This window comes from Manacus vitellinus, unplaced genomic scaffold, assembly GCF_001715985.3.
Source record: "Manacus vitellinus isolate BGI_N305 unplaced genomic scaffold, ASM171598v3 scaffold_2_pilon, whole genome shotgun sequence".
In the NCBI taxonomy this organism is placed as follows: Eukaryota; Metazoa; Chordata; class Aves; order Passeriformes; family Pipridae; genus Manacus; species Manacus vitellinus.
The window spans coordinates 24,411,584-24,431,014 of record NW_021940208.1 but is presented as its reverse complement, the minus strand read 5'-3'; the positions used below and the strand labels follow the sequence as shown (position 1 = coordinate 24,431,014).

The 19,431-nt window shown below is 34.8% G+C and overlaps 1 protein-coding gene across 2 annotated transcripts in view; it reads left to right on the top strand.

Annotated features, from left to right (window-relative positions):
* Positions 1 to 19,431, top strand: part of TDRD3 (tudor domain containing 3) — an 88,141-nt gene that overhangs the window by 33,154 nt on the left and 35,556 nt on the right. The window contains exons 3-10 of one of the 2 annotated variants that reach the window (XM_008934586.3): positions 2,604 to 2,669; positions 6,409 to 6,569; positions 8,702 to 8,843; positions 14,412 to 14,483; positions 15,022 to 15,171; positions 15,845 to 15,985; positions 17,045 to 17,201; positions 17,809 to 17,934. In XM_008934586.3, coding sequence (XP_008932834.1) covers positions 6,496 to 6,569; positions 8,702 to 8,843; positions 14,412 to 14,483; positions 15,022 to 15,171; positions 15,845 to 15,985; positions 17,045 to 17,201; positions 17,809 to 17,934 — 862 coding nt within the window. In that variant the 5' untranslated portion in view covers positions 2,604 to 2,669; positions 6,409 to 6,495. The remainder of the gene's footprint in view (positions 1 to 2,603; positions 2,670 to 6,408; positions 6,570 to 8,701; positions 8,844 to 14,411; positions 14,484 to 15,021; positions 15,172 to 15,844; positions 15,986 to 17,044; positions 17,202 to 17,808; positions 17,935 to 19,431) is intronic. The other variant, XM_018071283.2, reaches the window with a different exon arrangement.

Genomic DNA, 19,431 nt, shown 5'->3' with positions numbered 1-19,431 from the left:
AGTCCTTCAAATGTTTTTATTTTGTGTAAGATCTTACAGAGAATTTGTAAAAGTTGTGTCCCCTTCCTGCTGCTCTGATTGCAAAGCACATTTTTGGAGACTTTACCAAGGGCAAGTCCTGCCTGACCATCCCAGTGTCCTTCTGTGAGGGAGTGACTGCATCAGTGAACAAGGGAAGGGATACTGAAGTCATCTATCTGGACTTCTGTAAAGCCTTTGACACAGTCACTCAGAACATCCTTCTCTGCAAATTGGAGAGAGATGGATTTGATGAGTGGACTGTTAAATGCATAAGACATTGATTGGACAGTCACATCAAGAGGGTATTGGTCAGTGACTCAGATGGACATCAGTGACAAGTGGTGTCCCTTAGGGGTCCATACTGGGGCCAGTGTTATTTAATATCTTCATTAATGACACAGACTGAGTGTACCCTCAGCAGATTTGCAGGTGACACCAAGAAGAGTGGTGGGGTTGACACACCTGAAGGATGGGATGCCATCCAGAGAGACCTGGACAAGGTCCAGAAGTGGGCCTACATGAATCACATGAGGTTTAACAAGACCAAGTGCAAGGGGCTGCACTGGGGTCAGGGCAACCCCCAACACCAATACAAGCTGGCAGATGAACAGATCAAAAGCAGCTCTGCTGCTTGTGGATGAGAGGCTGAGCATGAGACACAGTGTGTGCTTGTAGCCCAGAAAGCCAATTGTGTCCTAAGCTGCATAAAAAGGAGTGTGACAGCAGGTTGAGGGAGGCGATTCTGCCCCTCTTCCCCACTCTCATGAGACCACACCTGGAGTACTGCATCCAGCTCTGGGGTCCCCAGCACAGGAAGGACATCGACCACTTGGTGCGAGTACAGAGAAGTGCCACTAAGCTGATCAAACCTCTCCTATGAAAGAAGCCTCAGAGGGCTGAGAATGTTCAGCCTGCAAAAGAGAAGGCTTTGGAGCCACCTGGTTGTGGCCTTCCAGTACCTTCTTGTAAGGGAAATTACAAGAAGGATGGAGAGAGACTTTTTGCAAGGACAGTTAGTGAGAGAGCAAGAGGGAATGTCTGCAGACTGAAAGTAGGTTTAGATTAGATATTAGGAAGAAATTCTTTACTCTGAGGGTGGTGAGGCACTGGAACAGGTTTCCCAGAGAAGTTGTGGATGCCCCATCCCTGGAAGTATTTAAGACTGGGTTGGATGGGGCTCTTAGCAATCTGGTCTGGTGGAAGGTGTCCCTGCCCACAACAGGGGAGTTGGAACCTAGCTGATCTTTAAGGTTCCTTTCAACCCAAACCATTCTGTGATGATTCTATGATATGGATATAGGACACGTGGGAACAGTTTATAGGACCCTGTGTGCTATTCAGAGACACATAACTGACAGATCAGTTTCCTCAGGTGGGCTCAGACTGAAAACTGAATGTGCTTTCTTAAGACTGTCTGCCTTGTGCAACAGAAAGTGTGTTGCTCATTTGTCCACTCTGTAGATACTCAGTAAATACACTAAAAGAACATTCCTACGATAATTTTTTATTTGTAGGGTGTTTCTCACTGAAAACCGGAATAAACCAATTGTCTACAATGTTTCATATACTAAAATACAACCCTGCTCAGTTCTAGATCAGGATGTCAGAGCAGTAGTCCATTGACATATATTAATGGCAAGTTAGTGTCCAAGTTCTTTTAGTAATTAGATTTAGCCCATCTTCTTTTAGAAGTGTTGGTTTTGATCATAATAAGTAAGGAGGCTCTTCGGCTTCACTACTGCAGTCTGCATCAGCATGCTCTATTTAAAACAACAAGCTTATTTCAAGCACTGGAGTTTAAAAAACACAGGTGTTGTAGGTTGCATTGTTATGCCTTATATTTTTTTCTTAGCATATGTCAATGCACTAAAAAGGTGATTTGTAAAGTTTCATTAATTTTTATTCTATTTCCTATTTTCACATGCTGCCCCTTTTAGCTCACATCACCCTGAATGATGTGCTTGTCCAAACACTGTTAGGTGAGGAAAGGGCAGAGATTTTTTCTTTTGATCATATGAGTTCTTTTGTTTAATGTTGTCAGTGGCCACATTGCACAGTTGCAGAATAATGTCATGTAGCTGTCTATCTCACTTCCAAAAGAAATAATTAGACATTTAAGTTAAAAAGCATCTAATGAGAATACATAAGCTTTTACTCCAAGTGTAGTTGCAAAAATCATCTCAACCTTTTATGAAGGATTTGTGCATGTAAAAAGTCACAAACTAAAACCACTTTTCTCTAAGTGCCAGGTGGAGAGTAAAGAAAGGTGTTTACCTCTATTAAACCTCATAGTTATGTTTAATCATAGTTATGTTTAGTCATTTCATTTCATCTGTTTGAAGTGTTTTAATCAACATTGAAAATGTACTTAAAACAATATAGTTTAAAAAGCAAAATGATTTCTTTTGTAAACTCTTAGTTGTTGAATTTTTTTTTCATCATACAGGGTTAAAGGAATGGATTTTTGTAATGAATAGTTGTCATTATGGAAAATGTACCCTTCTTTTTCTTATTTTACAATGATTTTTTTGGAAACAGGATATTTTAGGTTAATATTCTCTTGTTTTCTATATTAATTTCAGACAGATTTAAGAACGATTGGCAAGAAATTCCTGCCCAGTGACATCAATGGTGGAAAGGTGGAAAAGGTACACAATATTTCTACTTCACTTTTCTGTGCTCTGTGATTTCTGTGTGATGACACCCTTCTATGGTGTATTAGTCTGGTTTTGTCATTATTTCACATACAAAGAACCCAATGTTTTAGTATATTATTGTGTATATATTATATAGTATTATATAGTATATATATTATGTTCATATATATATATGAATATAAGCTTCATAAAAAGAGGGCGCTTTCTTTTTTATTTCACAACTTTGAAATGTTTAAGTAAGAATGTGACCAATCCTAGCACCTTCATTTATCACTGACAAGTCATTTAGCCTCTTTGGTTTTGACGTGGTATTAGAATTTCATATTCCCTCTCCATTATTCTACGAGGGCAACAAAGCAGGTCAGGAAAAAAGCAAAGTTTGATTATGATGCTTAGTGATACATATTAGTGCTGTATTACTTGGCATACTGATGTACATGATTATAGCTATACGCTTTATGTAATTTTGCTGTGACTGTGTATCCTGTAAGTTATGTGGATAAACTGTGTTAGATGGTGTAACATTTTGTGTTAGAGTATTATGCTTGAAACTTGGATGTCCTAGATTTTTAATGTACGTTGTGTGTTTAGATAGAAATTAACTTTGTCCCCTTCAGTATACCCTTCCTGTTTTGTTCCTTACATGCAATATAGAGAGTCGATAAATGAAGTAATTTTATTTTAAATCGAGCAGTAGTTCTCACTTCAGTTCATTATCCCCAACTACCAAATATAGACAGTCTGTGTCACTGATGTGAAAATTCTAGGGAAATATGTTTCTTCACTGTTGAAATTCAAATAGTCATAAGTTAAGGTGGATTTGTTTTAAGAAAGCAAGACTGATGAGAGAGGCTGTTAAGAGCTGTTTGCATTTGTTTTTTCTGTCAACACTATTGTCTAAATGGAATGGTAAGTGCCATAAGCACAGATTTCTACAAGAACAACAGCAGGAACGTTATTGCCATGTATGAAAAGCACACTTGAGAGATTGTCTGTTGCAGGATCATAGTTTTTAGCTAGGCAGCAGTTTGTGCATGCAGCATATCACTTAGTAAACTAAATTTATGGGAGAAGTTTTATTAACTTTATTTCTTATAATGTGGAGCTATGTTCTTTTCAGGTATTACTTGAAAAAAATAAACCAAGATGATGTTTTATGAAACTGATTGTTTACCTGTTTAGGTTTCTGGATAACATGTTCTTGAAGATACTTCAGTGCTTCAAGAATTTTTTACCACCTAAATGAATTTGATTTAGTGGTTTTTATAGCTATAATTCTAATATTTTTTTGTCCTCTTCAGTATCCTTTATTTGAAATACAGAAAATGAGTAAAATAGTTGCTTTTAATGTCATTTGGTTTTGCACTGTTCGTTTCCCAGTTGCTTAATTGTGTAATATTCCCAAAGTCCACATGTATTTGGTTAAATGTAATTCTCCATGGTATTAAGGTTATACATGTGGTAATGTTTGCCTTATTTAGTGCTATTGTTGAAATATGATTTCAGTTCAAAAATTCAAAATGACCTTAATAGTACTGCTTTTTCAGAGTTTTGTTTATTATGATAGGATTTCTTTAAAGGTAGTTGTCAAGTTTTCATTCATCACTTGAGAATGTACCTAATAATTTGTCCATTTCCTTTAAAAAGAATGTTTTCTCAGTTTCTGTTGTCGTTACATAGTTCAAGTGGTCAGTTAAAGATTGAAGTGTGAGTAATTTCCTCAGAGCTTTGATAGAGGTTATATGTGAGAATCTACTTACGTGCTTTAAAATGTTTTCATCTAGTTTTAGCTGCTCAGATCACCACTTGGGTTTTTCATAGTTCTCAGCTTCAACTGGGGAAGGTGCAATTGTGCCATTTGTTTCCTTTAAATACAAAACCTCTGCACAAAAATGAAGGAAAACTCTGGTGGTTAGTGCTTTAGAATACCTGTGAAATAAGAACTACCCTTTTATGGAAAAAAACCTTTTGCACCTGTACACACACAAATGCATCTATATTTTGTAGAAAAGAACATCTCAGAAAATAAAAAATGGCCCTTAATTGTCTTTATTAAAGACAATTTTTTTAAACAAATGTTGTTTGTTAGTAGCGATTTACATACTTCTGTCAGTATTGTTAAAGATCAAGGATTTTTAATGTGAACTTCTAGTAAAATTTAGTTTGGTCTTATGTTGATCAACTGTGTTTATTTTGATCATAGATCTTAGAAAATTATTCTAAAAAAACGCCAAACCAGACACTTGCAAACCATTTGCTGGAGGGTGATAATCCTTCAGGTTTTGAAAAGAAGTAATGATTGCACAGAAAAAGCCTGTATTTGAGAAGAACTCCTATTTATAAATTTTAGCTCAGGCTATTAGATACTGTACTGAATCCTTGCTTTCTTAACTGTAGTGTTTCCTTTTTTTTGAGTAATGTAAAGCAAATCTGACGACTTAAACAGTGCTGCTATTTAGCTTTCAGTGTATGCAAATACTTTGTTACAGAGCTGTGTGTTTATAAAGAAGAATATTTATGGGGCAGGAACAACAATAGAAGTTATGTGATACTATTGTTTCTCTCATCCAAGACTCAGATCGATATTATCTGTATCTTGAGAATATATGTTATTTCCATCTTGCATAGAAAATAAGTTTATTCTGAAGTATTATCATAACAGGCAAATAGTTGCATAAAAGCTGGCATAGAGTCCTAGTATGAAACAACATGGGTATTTGACCATGATAGGTGGTTATCAACTTCAGTCATTAATACACAGAAATGTTTCATTCACTCATTAATGGATTGTATGGATAGTATGGATTTAAAAAAAGTTAACATTACCAGCATTAACCACAAGATGGCCACATTTGCATAGGATTTGGAAAAACTGAACCCTCCTCTTTCTATCTAGATGACTATATACCATAAATATATGTTAAGTATTTTTAATGGAAGAAAACTGCAAAGAAGGCTATGAAGTTATAATATATAATTTAAGTTATGTTACATTTAAGGTGTTACTGGTTTTCTTTTGAGAACTAAGATTACAATGGAAACATTGATTCCAGAAGAAGCATTCAGAAAGGATTTAATTTGTGAACTCTTTGCTTTCTGAGTTGCTTTCTGAGTACCAACAAATTATTGATAAGCAATTAAAAACATAAGTTGCCAGCAATTTAATTCCTTTTTAAGTTTACTCATATGCTTCCCAGTTTCTGTTTCATTATTTTTTGATTGTGGATTTTGGTTTCCTACAGCCTTTTTCCTTTCCCTTTTTTTTTTTTTCAAAATGATGATCAGATTTGTTGTTCGAGTTAAAAATGATCTATGTTTAATAAACCTCCTTCCAGTGAGAGTGATTGCTACATCAGACCTTTTGTTGTCATCATAGTAAAGCTACTTTGCTTCTATTCTTTTATTTATTAATTTCTTTTTTCTTTCTATGTTTACTATGTTAGAAGTGACAGTATTTGTGGTTTTTGTTTGTTTGCCTCCTCAACTGTTTTCATTCACTATTTTTTCATAGTTGATATTTCACAGATGTATGAAACATGACAACTGTTCTCTGAAAAAGCCATTTTTATCATGCTTTAGAACGTGCAGTACATGAGTGATAGAAATTGAACATGACTGCCTGATAAAATTACACTTTTCTTTGCCTGGGGGCATCTGTTAGTGTGTCTAGATATTACAGCGTTTGCTTAACAGTGTTAACAGTCTTGTCTTCTCTGTTTCACATATCTAGCTAGAAGGGCCATGTGTTCTGCAAATACAGAAAATTCGCAATGTTGCTGCACCAAAGGATAACGAAGAATCTCAGGCTGCTCCCAGAATGTTACGTTTACAGATGACGGATGGACACACAAGCTGCACAGCTATAGAATACAGTAGCATGTCAAAAATAAGGTGAACCAACTTTCTCGTCCAAGTTTTGCTCAATACTTAAATGTCCTTAAAGTAATGGAAGTGTCCTTAATAATATATGAAAAGAATCGCTTGACAAAACTTCCTTCTTGGATTTTGAATATAAAGGAGAAACTTAAATTCAGCATGCAAAAGTAGATCTGAAAGTAATTTACAGTACCGTTTATGCTGAAGTACGTAATGGAAGAAAGGGGATTTTTGCAGCCATCTACTGAGTCGTAGTTTCACAGCACACAACATTTTGGGTGTATGTAAACTTGAGCCAAATTCCCAGTTTTTAATAGTAGCACATCTTTTGTCTGACCTTTGTAGCAGGAGTGTCACAGGTCTGACACACCTAAGCTAATGCAACTAGTGCTGCTTAACTGTGGGCAGGCCTTTAACTTGAATATTTCTTCAGTTAAAAGTGAAGGGTAAGAGAGCTAATTACTGTTGAACATGGGGATTTTTTGTGTGTTCAGTTATGGAGATGCTAAAAATGATCTCTAGTGTTTAATCTCTAGAGTCATAATGTGCTCTGCACTTCTTTAGTTCAGATTACTTGGATTAAAAACAAAAATCTTCCTCTGTCTTTTTCTGCTAGCTGCAACAGTTATATATATGTATATATATATATACACACTTAATTTTTGAATGTCATCTGTTACCGTTAAACTGCTCCTTCTGAGCAGGAGCCAGCTTGCAGTTTAGAGTGGTGCTGTCAGAACATTTAATGATATTTTAATTTTAGCTTGAGCCAGCAGAACTTGGAATGTCATATTCCAATGCGAATATAAAGAGAGCAGTAAAGGAAGGCAAACAGACTCTTGTGTAAGTAGATTCTAGATCACAAAATATTTAATTGAACACACAGTACAAGACATCATTTGAAAGCTTTTTGGTAAAATTTGAAAAATGTTAGCAAACTCATCACTCTAGTAATGTTGTGAGCTCTTCTTTTTGTGTAACATATGAAAATTCAATTTCTGTTACATGTAGTTGTTTCAGGTTTGAAACTGGACTATTATCCTGGAATAATGTACTTTTTCAGTACATAGTGTTTCTTTAAATTAATAAATAAAAATCATATTTTATTTTAAATTGTAGGTTTTTAATGACTATGGTTTTCTTTTACCCCTCTCCCCATGCATAATTTTAATTTTTTTCTGTATTTCTGGCATGTTCGTTTGTTTGATCTCATTTTCTTTGCTTTTATCTACACAATACAGAAAACCTGCTAACATTGCTAAGGTTAAATGCCCCTGGTGCTGTAACTGGCTGACTGCATTGTGAGTGTGCCTCACTATGTAGTATGGACCTGTGATTGCAACAGTAGCTTCAGCATATTTTAAAGATATTATTGCCTCTCAGTTGAAAAGTTATAAGTGGCTGTGTCCTATTTCTCATAAGAATGAGCAGTCTTTCGATTGTTCTGCTTGTCATATCTTCCAGTTATGAGTTGGAGATGCATGATTCTTTTACACTTCTGCCATTGCTTTTCATAGGGTAGATTCACATGAGAAGATAAGGTACCTCCTTGTGGGAGCTGATGACAGAAAGTATTCATAATGTTTTTAAATTGCAGAGTAATGAGAGAAGAAGCACTATGAGTTGCATGCTTTTTATTTTTATTCTAGTACAGTCCTGGCTGTTGGTAACATATAGAAAGCTTCCTTTCTAACCACTCTTTGTTTTCTCCTAAGTTAAATGTTTAAAAAAAAAATGAGGTGATTAACCATCTGGAGATCCTCTATTAATTATAAATACATACTAGGATGAGGAACTTATCTTAAAGTCAGTTGTCTAAGACTATCTTCTCTTAGTCTAAACAAATCACATCCTTAGTTTGGTATTGTGAAATTGGGTTTTAACCAAGCAGACAATTTGCAAACATTCATCTCTGTTAGAGTCTAATTTGCAGTATAGCGTTTTTGTGTAATGAGTTGGAAGTGTTCCAATAAAGCTGTTGAAAAGTACTGTGTATACTCAAGGAATTATTGCAAAGGTTTTTGATGTTAATTTTTTATTATGGCATATGAAATGTTGGAAGTATAATAGAAATATTTTTAAATGTTTCTTTGTGGGAGAATATTAATAAATGTATTTGAAATATTTGGCTTTGTTTCTATCTCTAGCCTGAACACTCCACCTGGAACAAAAATTAAGCTTTCGGGAATTGTTGAAGTGAGAAATGGGTTCTTGCTGCTGGATGACAGTAACACAGCAGTTCTTGGAGGCGAAGTGGAGCATCTTATAGAAAAGTGGGAATTACAAAGGGTGAGGTAACACCACTGCAAATACTTGTTTTACAGAATGCATATTACATTTCATGACATCAAGCTTATTGTGTTGACTGTGAACTTTTTTTATGATAAGCTTTTAGGAGTGTACTGTCGAAATAGTTTTAGGGCTGCAGACAGATATATGTAAGTAGGTCTTATGTATAATGTTGCAAATTAAGAAATTAAAAGCAATCTTTGCATGGGAACTGATTCCTTTCTGTATTCTGCAGGGATTGAAAATGTTAATCAAATATCTTAAATTTATTTTGGTACAGTCATGGCTGATTGCTTTCCTAAACAATGTGTTTGGTTCCAAAATATTATAGAATGCTGCCTTTTACAATTACCATCTTCAGACTGTGTATTTTTGAGGTAAAAATAGTGGAATAAGTGTACAGAAAGCACTGAAGTTGGTAACCTTTAATACGAACTCTGTATTGCAGATTTCATCAGTACTTTAGATAAATTTGTGGTTACAAAGACAAATTGGAAGTTTTAAATTCTTTCAACAAGCCATAAATCCTTTACTCTGGTGTCTGTCCCAATAGAACAAAAGTGGCTGCAGGAATACTTTTTCATACATTTTCTCACAAATGAGTGGAAGTTCTTAGGGCAGGAAGTTGTGACCCTACTACCCTTGGTCCCAAATACCTGCCAGATCAGTTATCGCTACTGCTACCACACTCATCTCTGTATGTTTGCATCCACATCTCTGATGGATGAAATGGAGTAGCTGCTTATGAACAAGATGGTCATTTCTGTATGAAGCACTTCTTTATTTGTTGCTGATGTTAAGTGGGGCTCAGTCATTTTTGTTGCAAGTAACCTTCTTTGGTGTTTGGTTGCACTTCTTAGATTTCATCAAACTGAACCAAAACTTATTTGAATGTTTGAGTTACACAGTGTCCATTGTCATAGATTCTGTTTGGCATCCTCTTTGTGCTTTTATAGTTGAAAATAGTTTGGTTGGTTGATTTTTATTGTTGGTTTGTTTTTTTTTAAAAAAAACTATTCCTGGTTTTAAAAGAAGTTCTAGGGCCAACAGCAGAAGTATCCCAGTTTATAATTTTTTTCTTATTTAACATAAAGTCTTGTGAGTTTTAATATTGATGGGGACAGAAGGGAGACACATAGAGCTAATATGAATTCTTAAGAATGCCATCTAATTTGTAAGACAAGGGTCAATAGAATTGGTTGACTTTCTTGGTGATTAACAGTCTGTTTTCATATTTCTTCTATCTGGACTTCAACAAATAATTCTTACTTCATAATTATTATTTTGTTTTTGAAATAAATATCAAGAAATAACTTGGAACATGTTGTGTTTGCAAGAAAGCAAACCATTTAATAACCATTGGTGTGCTGCTGACTACACCTTTTAGCACTTGTTGTGAGCCAGTTCTGTTGGCTTTATGTGATATGTTTAACTGAGTGGTAGCTGTCACTCTTTTGCTCTGGTAAGATATAGAAAGGTAACTATTGCCTGTTGGTATCCCCTCAGCTCTCTCGTTCCATCTTGGAGTTTGCCCGAGTATCATTTTCTTTTTCTTGTTGACCAGCTCACAGCACATGTGGCCAATGTCAAAAGCTCTAGGTGACAACAAATCAATTTGGACAGGTGAACCATGACCACTGGAAATTGTAGTTCCAGTTCTATATCCAGACTGACAGCTAGACAGATAGGGCTCAAATAAGTCTGTAGAAACCAGATGCTACATGATAACTATTTCCCCATTAATTCAATATTTCTCTCCTATTCAGAAAGCTTTGCAGGAGAAAACAGTGGACAAATAAACATGATTGCTAAAATACCTGAGAGGTGACAAAGGACATTGCCACTCTAATCTTGCCACTGAAGCATAAATAAAATGCTGAATTGTGTTTGCATAAAAAGACAGAAAACTTTTATTTGGGGGACTATTTAAAATGACTTGTTTTTAAGCCAGTTTTTTGGTTTTGAAGCCAGTTTTTTATTTTCTTGCTACTAGAGTGTCTGAGATATGTTAATTTGGCTTCTCGTGTAGATGATGAAATAAGAGGTAACGTTAGTACTACTAAGCCAAATAACATTCTGAAACTTTAGAATTAAAGTTGTTTAACCAGTTTAAGTTACTGCCCTTGCACCTGCCTGTCAGCTTCTAGTTGTTACAGTTCATTACTGTTTTGTTCCATTCAGACCATTCAAATTGCTTTCAGGAGGAATCAAGTTTTAGTAATGAGAGACACACGCAGCAAATATAGCATATGTGGAATGAATGTAGTATTATCACACAGAATGAGGAATAAATTTGCTATTCCTTGTAGCATTCAATTTTATCATAAGTTAAATTCTTGTCTGCAAATTTCAATTTTTTTCAAGCGTCAGTATTTAAGTAACAGTATATAAATAAGGAAGGAGGAAATGAGACTGTTACTGTGAGATCTTTTTTTCTAGACTGTTTGGAAATGCAAGGTAAAGTGTCTGGACATCTTTAGGTGAAAATACAGTTCCAAATAACTGTTGCTTCGTGGAGTTTCTTATGTTCTGGTGGTGACTGGTGTTTCAAATATGAAGAGTCAGTATCTGCGAGATATTGCTGTTACCCTTCTTATGAAAAAACAGTACTTCCTATTGCCATTAATCAAAATATCAGACAATATGTAAGCGGAGTCTGAAGCAAATTTTGCTGAGATGATTGGTGAGAGTGTTTGATAGGCTCTTATATTTTTAAAACATAGAATCTGTTGAATTACAAATTATTTAAAAGTAAAGTTCTCTACTATACTTAATGAGTCTTCTGTTTTGGTGAAGGTGAGGCTAAATATTGAGGTTACCTTATGGGAAAAGGGAGTAGTTTTATGTATACATCAAAATTCATACTAGAAAGAAGTGTGAGGGTACAGTAGAACATAATATCTAGTTCAGTCTCATATTGTAAAACCTTTGTTTCTTAAGAGGTTCCCTAGGAAATAGGTTTTTAATATCACAATGCAAATACAGCAAAAAGGATAAAAGAAGCATACTAAGTGTATTTGTAACAAAGTTTATTGTAAATGATAGTTACTGCTGTGCTATGAGCATATTTAATTGTAAGTTAAAAAAATACTGTTGTCAAGTTGCTTTGTATTTGATGCAATACAAAATGTCATTTCCAAAGCAGCTGCTCTCACTTCTCAGCAGACAGTACTACCTGGGAAGAAAGTGTCAGGGCTCTTGTTTACCATTAGAACATTACAATTCTTTCATTACAGCTTTATGCAATAAATTGTTACGATTCAAAATCCATGTAGCTAAATGTAATAAATAGGCAATCAGTTTTAAGTGCTTTTTTGCTATTTACCCAATTGCATGTGTGAGCGGTAGATTAGAACAGTCATTTTCTTCTATGGGAAAGAAAAATTTAACCTTAAATTTCAGCATGTTCTTCCTGATTGTAGGACATGCTTTAGTTCTTAGACTAGCACTTAATATTTTTTTTATTATAAATTGATTCAGCGTGGGAGTTCATTCCAAAACTGCTTACATTTCTCTAGGTACAAACAAACAAAGCAAACAAATAAAAACCAGAATAAGTGTAGGATTTACTGGACCTAGAGTGCCTTCCTTGGGGAAGTGAAGCGGCTTGGCCGTGAAATCACTGTTGTACTGTGCTGCTTCAGTTAATAGATACAGAAAGGTATGAGCATGCTACAGTGATCAGCCTTTGGTTAGCTCATAATTCTAAGGCAGCACTTTAAGGGAACTGATTGAATCTAAAGCAGAAAAATTTTATGATTTCTGCACTAAGTGCTTTGTTTTGAATAATTTATCAAATACTTTATCAGTGTTTTTTTGCTCCAAGGCATGAAGAAAAGGATTATTATTTTTTTTCAGCCTTGAAAGGACTTAATAACCATAAATGATTTAGAAAACGGTCTTTGGCTCCTCAGTAAAAGTAGTTAACTTGAAAGGAGTGGACCAAAAGTTTTAATTTCGGTATGTATTAGCTAAATTGATCCATTACTTAGTTTAAAACATTTTCTGATAATATAGTGGCTTAAAGGATGTTCACGTTTATACTACAGTTCTCACATGATGTATTTAAATCAATTTTACATAAGTGTAATAAGTATATAGGTAAATATCATATATAGTCTTAAGTAAATAATACTGTCTCTGCCAATCGGGAGTAGTAAATGATGTATGTAATCATGCATGACTGTCCAGTGAGGGAAAAAAGATAATATAAAATGAAGATGATAAAACAGATGCATTATATGAAATGCAATTTTGGAGCATTTTAACAGCATTAAAGACCTGTTCTTCCCTTCTTCCACTTCTGAAACCAAATATTTCTGTGTAATACACAATAATTAACACATAACCAAATGTCAGTTACAGTGAATTTCTTTCTCTTCCAGGTTATTGCTGTTTTTGTAATTTGTAGAGAATGAGAAAAACTTTATCAATTTATGAACAGATAGTTCATAATAATCCATCTTTTGGCTGTTGTTGTTAACAAGTAATTGTATTATTGGAGAATGCTATGTTTTCAGGCCTAGGTCATCGATAAACCGAAGAGTTTAGAGCACTTGTTCTATCAATAGTGTGTATCAGTAATTGTTATGGTCTTTGTGATCCAAAGACCTTCTAATCAATTTAGCCTATATACCATACTTTTTATAAGGTTATTGGGGAAATTTCCTGGTAGCACAGTATTTTGTTTCCAGCAGTGGCAAAAAGATGTTTTTTAGGGAGAGCACAGCCTGAGCTCTTATGAAGCCTTAGCATCCAGAATTTCTCTTTTATGTTTTATCAGGGGATACAATTCTGACTTATCTTTTCTGTGTTTGCTTATGCATGGGATCATGAATTTCACAGAATGGTTGAGCCTGGAGGTCATCTGGTTCCATCAGGGCCATCTAAAGCCAGTTGTCCAGAACAGTGTTCTGGCAGCTTTTGAGTATTTCCAAGGATGGGGACTCCACAACCTCCCTGGGCAACCTGTGCCAACCTGTGCTAGTGCCCAGTCACCCTCAGTAAAAATAGTGGTTTCTGATGTTCAGAGGGACCCTCTGTGTTTCAGTTTCTGCCCATTGTCTTTTTGTCTCACTGGGCACCACTGAAAAGGGCCTGGCTCCATTCTCTTTACATTCCCCTTTCAGTTGTTTGTGTAAATTGATAAGATGTCTGTGAACCTTACCTTCTTTAGGCTGAATTGGTCCAATCCTTTTTTAAACATGCTGAATCTGTGTGTCTTTACAATCTGCAGTGACAGCAGATTTACTGGGCACTATGTAAAGAAACATCTACTGCCTATTTGTGTACTGCTTTGTTCTGCTAGTGTAGGTTTTGGTATATAACTGAATTTTCTATATTTGCTCTATATGTTGCCTTAATGATTATGCAGAATTCCATAATTTTCTTCTTTTCTCTGCTCCTCATTGAACCTTCTTCTTAAGTACCCCAGGATTTTAAGAATATCATTATTTTTTTCTGCTTAAAATGTCCATCTTGCAAATTTCCTATTCTTTCTGAAATAGACATTTAACATATAATCTCTTTTCTGTTTGCAATTTATTAATCATCAGTGTTCTTTTACAGAGTTTGGCGAAACACAATAGGAGTAACATTGGAACAGAAGGCGGTCCTCCTCCTTTTGTACCTTTTGGGCAGGTATAGCGTACTTCTCTTTGTCATTTCATGAAAGAAACCTGTATTATGATATCTAGGGTACCTGGTTCCAGTTAGATAAAGGCTATCAAAACACCTTAGATCATGATGACTTGGATATAAAAAATGTGCTTGTTTAAAAAAAAATTGTGTTAATCCTATCACTTTGTGGCATCAGTTTCTATTTGACATTTTTCCTCTCAATGTCAAACTTAATTTTATTTCATATGTGGAGCCTTTGATTGTGCCAGTCAGATCACGTAGGCACTAACGTAGTCCCTTCTTGAATGCCAGAGGTACTTCCAGTAATCTTACCAGCCACGTTGTGAACTAAGCTTAAAATGTAAAAGTCTTTTTTTGGCCTTTCTAGTGGACCAGAGGAGTATGCTTTTAGGAAAAACAGATCTAGATGTCCTAGGTGTACATTTTTGTGATCATATTCTTTAGCTTAAGTTGTGCTAATCTAATGCAATAATACTTTGGTCTTTTTTAAATGACAGTAGGCAGAAGAGTTAATTAAAAAATTCTTTTGCATTTTCAGAAATGCGCGTCTCATGTGCAAGTGGATAGCAGAGACCTTGATCGCAGAAAGACTCTGCAAATGACAAATGCTGTAAAAACTGTTGTGGACAATGATGAATTTGAAAAGCAGAGAACAGCTGCTATTGCAGAAGTAGCAAAGAGCAAGGAGGTTAGAATGCATGTGTTACACCGTTTTACTTACCGTAATTGATCTTTTCTTGTTATTTTAAGTATTAAATGACAAATGCTTTCTGATATTTGCCTGCTTATAATTCTACTCCCGTATCTTTACAAAGAATCAGAGAGTCATTTTGGATTCATGGCTATGTTCTTTTAATAATGCCAATAAATGTATCATAATGTTTTATTGAAGATATGTTTTTGATACCACTATTAAAAAATGTGGGGTTTACAATTTAGCTAATAAGATTTAAGTAATTAATGCAGGTTATCAATTTTGATGTGTTTTTTCAATTCTCAAAAACTGGTGATTCCCTGCACTCGGTCTGAAAGAATAGCTAGGAATTTTAGTTCTAATGTGTCAGGTTTTTGTCCTCCTTTGGTTTTCCTTTTAGTTTATTTTTGAAATCTGCTTTGTAAGTCATAAAAACTAGAATTATATACTCTTTTAACAACCTCCTTTGGGCACAGAGAAGGAAAGACCTATCTAATAAATTAATCTTTTTGTGTGTGTGTAAATTAGTGCTTTATTTGTTGATGGAAAGCATAATCATAAAAAAATATCACTGCAACAAATTTACTGCACTTTTTCTACTAGCTAATATTGAGGCTTATTTTTGTAAGTTCTGTTTGCTGAAATTTTGTTTTGTGCTTATCTGAAGACCAAGACGTTCGGAGGAGGCGGTGGTAGTAGCAGAAGTAATCTCAGTGTGAGTGCTGGAGGGAATCGAAACAGGGAACTGTTCCAGAAAGAGAAGATAGCAAAACCTGAGGGGAAGAATGAAGGTGTCTACCGAGAATTGGTAAGGTGGAAGACTTAAATGGAACCTTAAATGCTCACTACTCAAAACCAAAAAACAAATATAACAAAAATAAAATCAAAATACCTCAAGGAATAATGACTTCCAATAATTTTGAAGTCTATTTAGAATACTTAAGGTGTTTTTGTACTTTACCAAGATAGTTAGGAGCTTCAGTGTGATTTGAGGGTAAAAAAGTTATCCAGGAAACTTTAAATGTGTATCTAAAGGTTAGATTCCACTAGGTTTGAAGGTTGTTTTTATGAAGGGTCATAATATGCCTATTTTGGAACTTGCAGACACAGTGTTATATTCATGGGATTCCAATTAAGAATGTATTTGGTTGCAGCTGTTCCAGTAGATGCGTAACTGGTGTCATTTTGGTTGGGTATGGGATAAGGAAGGACAGAGGGCCTAGTCCCATTTTGTGTTTGTTGCATGTAAGTCTGTCTGCACTGGAAGAGGCAGTTTTCACCAGAGTGCTTTAAAGCAGATGTCAGGCTGTTTTCTATATTTGACGCTTTGTGATTCCTGCTTTGCCTTTTCGTCATTGTACTCTATACAGTTTAGAATAACAAAACCTGCATTTCTGAAGAAATGAATTGTTTGTACTTCTTTGCTTTCTTCTACAAAACCTTTAGCCAATTATTTTCTCCATGTTTTAAGAAATGTGTAACTGGGTTTTGTATTGTCTAAAAGTTGTGAAAGGGTTCGAACAGGACCAAACAGCTCGTTTTGATACCAGTATTATTTTGAGATATTCTTTTTAGTTTTCATCTAGACTAGGAGAATTTGTACTTGACAGCACATAATAGTAGAACTGAAAACTAATGAATTAAAAATCATAATAATAATATTAAAAAACCCCAAACCTTTATTAGCTGATTGTTTGGACCTAAGAGAGATTGTACGTGAAGATTTTATACAAAACTGAAATATTTATCATCAATTAAATGAGAAATAGTGTTTCAAGTAAAAATTAAAGAAAAAATAATGTAAAATCTGGTGGGTTTATAGAATCTTTGTTGTATTTATTAGTTGTGTGTGTACCTTTTATTTCAGGTTGATGAAAAAGCTCTAAAACACATAACAGAAATGGGCTTCAGCAAAGAAGCAGCAAGGCAGGCACTTATGGATAACAGTAACAGCCTAGAGGCAGCATTAAATTTTCTTCTGAACAACAGTAAACAGAAACCCATTCAGGGACCACCACCTAGAGGTAAAACTTGAAAACAGGTGTTTACAAGCAAAGGACTTTGTGTATGGTGGATTACTAATGTGGTTATAGAAAGTCATATCTGCATGTTTTTTTTCTTAAAGTTAGAATGCATTGCAAACCTGAAAGCAAATACCTAGGAAAGGCCTCTGTGCCTTATATTCTTGTCAAAATTTTTGAATTGGAAGTCCCAGATTGGAATATCCTTAAATGGGAAATACGTGTATCCTAAAATCACAGAAAGACGTGGGTTGGAAGGGACCTTAAAGATCATGTTGTTCCACCTTCCCCCCCGCAGGCAGTGATGCCACCCACTAGATTATGTCACCCAGGACCCCATCAGCCTGGCCTTGAACACTTCCAGGAGTGGGGCATCCACAGCTTCTATAGACAGCCTGTTCCAGAGCGTCATCACCCTCACATTAAAGAATTTCTTCTTAACATATTATCTAAATCTCTTTTATTTTAAAAATGTTCTCCCTTGTTCTATTTTGTCTATGACAGAATTTTTTAAAGACAGAAAATACAAACATTTTGTAAATCAAATGAAAAAGTGTATACTTTTTAATTTATTTATTACCCATTCACAAAAAACTTTTGATGCTTACAGGTAAAGGGAAGGGTCGAGGCCGAATAAGACCTGAAGATGAAGAAGAGCTAGGAAATGCCAGACCTTCTGCACCAAGCACACTGTTTGATTTCTTGGAATCCAAAATGGGTACTCTAACTGTAGAGGGTAAGTTACTGAAATTAATGTATCTGGAACAAATATTGGACAGTGTTGGTGGAATTCTTTTTCCTATCTATGTCATCTAAAAGGTGACTCCTAGAACTTCCTCCACACTCAGTCATAAAAAAAAAAAGAGTGCTTGGAGAGCTGTTCCTCTCCTTTGAAGAAAGGTCAAATAAATTGCACTGCAATGGTTAGATGTCTAAAAGTAAGTAATTTGAAATAAGATGACATAAATCACAGTCTGTTAATCTGATGGGATTCCTCCTGAATCATGACTCTTCGCTCATGATATCATGAGTCTTCCCTGTATTTGTCAGAAATCTAAAATATTCTAAGTACCTTTCAAATACAAAAACATTCTGCGTTAGCTGATACAATTTAGTAAACTATTCAGGTAATGCATATAATTCAGAAAGCAGGTGTAGGGAATGATGGTTGAGATATATCTTGGCAACTCATTTCACTTACCAAGGATGAATTAGATTTTTACAGTGAACAGAAATTAAAACAGTGGGGGTGTTTTTCACTTACATTCCAAACATTGATTTCTCTTTGGATACATTTTGTGCTTATATTGAGAGGTTAGAGAAGGCTTTTTTGTGTGACCGAAAGACATTTAAAGGAAAATAATAGAAATAATCCCTGTGCGTTATATAACTTGCTTACTGTCAGTAATTATATAGTATGTAAGTAATGGTAGTTTACCAAGACTTGTGAAATAAGTGAATTGCTTCTTGTAAAATGGTATTATGGATTGCTAGGGGGGGGACTTCTATGATCTTGGGATTTAGTACGTGTAGGTAGACAATAAAGCGTAGTGTTATATCAGTAAAAAAATGGTTTTATTGGTTATATGTATTTCAGTTTATAATCTTCAATGTTGTCTTTTAAAGATAAATACATTTTGCTTTTCTATGTTTTTTCCCCTCTTAAATAAAAATAAAAAGATTCCATAAGTGATCATAATAATAGACATAATTGTATTAAAACTTTGAAAAGGTTTTGTACTCCTTCAGTTGCCAAAGGTTCAGGCATATTTCCTAGCATGACATGGGGTTTTTGGTGTTGGGGTTTTTTAGCTTTATCTGAATGATCAATATGCGGTCTGTTGTACTATTCCTGAATCCTGCTTTTCTGAAAAGTAAAACCAAACCCAACTTGTTACCACTTTTGAAGAGTTCAGAAAGTGTTCTAATTATATTGTGAAATTTTTTTAGATATTTTTGCCTTTTTCTTCTGAAAAAGAAAAAGATGTTCTTTGTAATTGGTAAGGCTTTGAAGTGGTTGCTTAGTTTCATGTTGTTTTTATTTTCCTTACTGACTGTGTATAAGCCCATAAGATTGTGTCTCCGTTTCTATGCCAGGTTTTACTTTTGTCTCACAAAGTCTGTTTCAAATGGATTTTTTTCAGGAAATACATAGGCATATGTATTTTGTATTTTTAAAAGTACTTTTTTCCTTGCCAAATTCAAGGAAAATTCTGCAGTCTGATGAATTCAA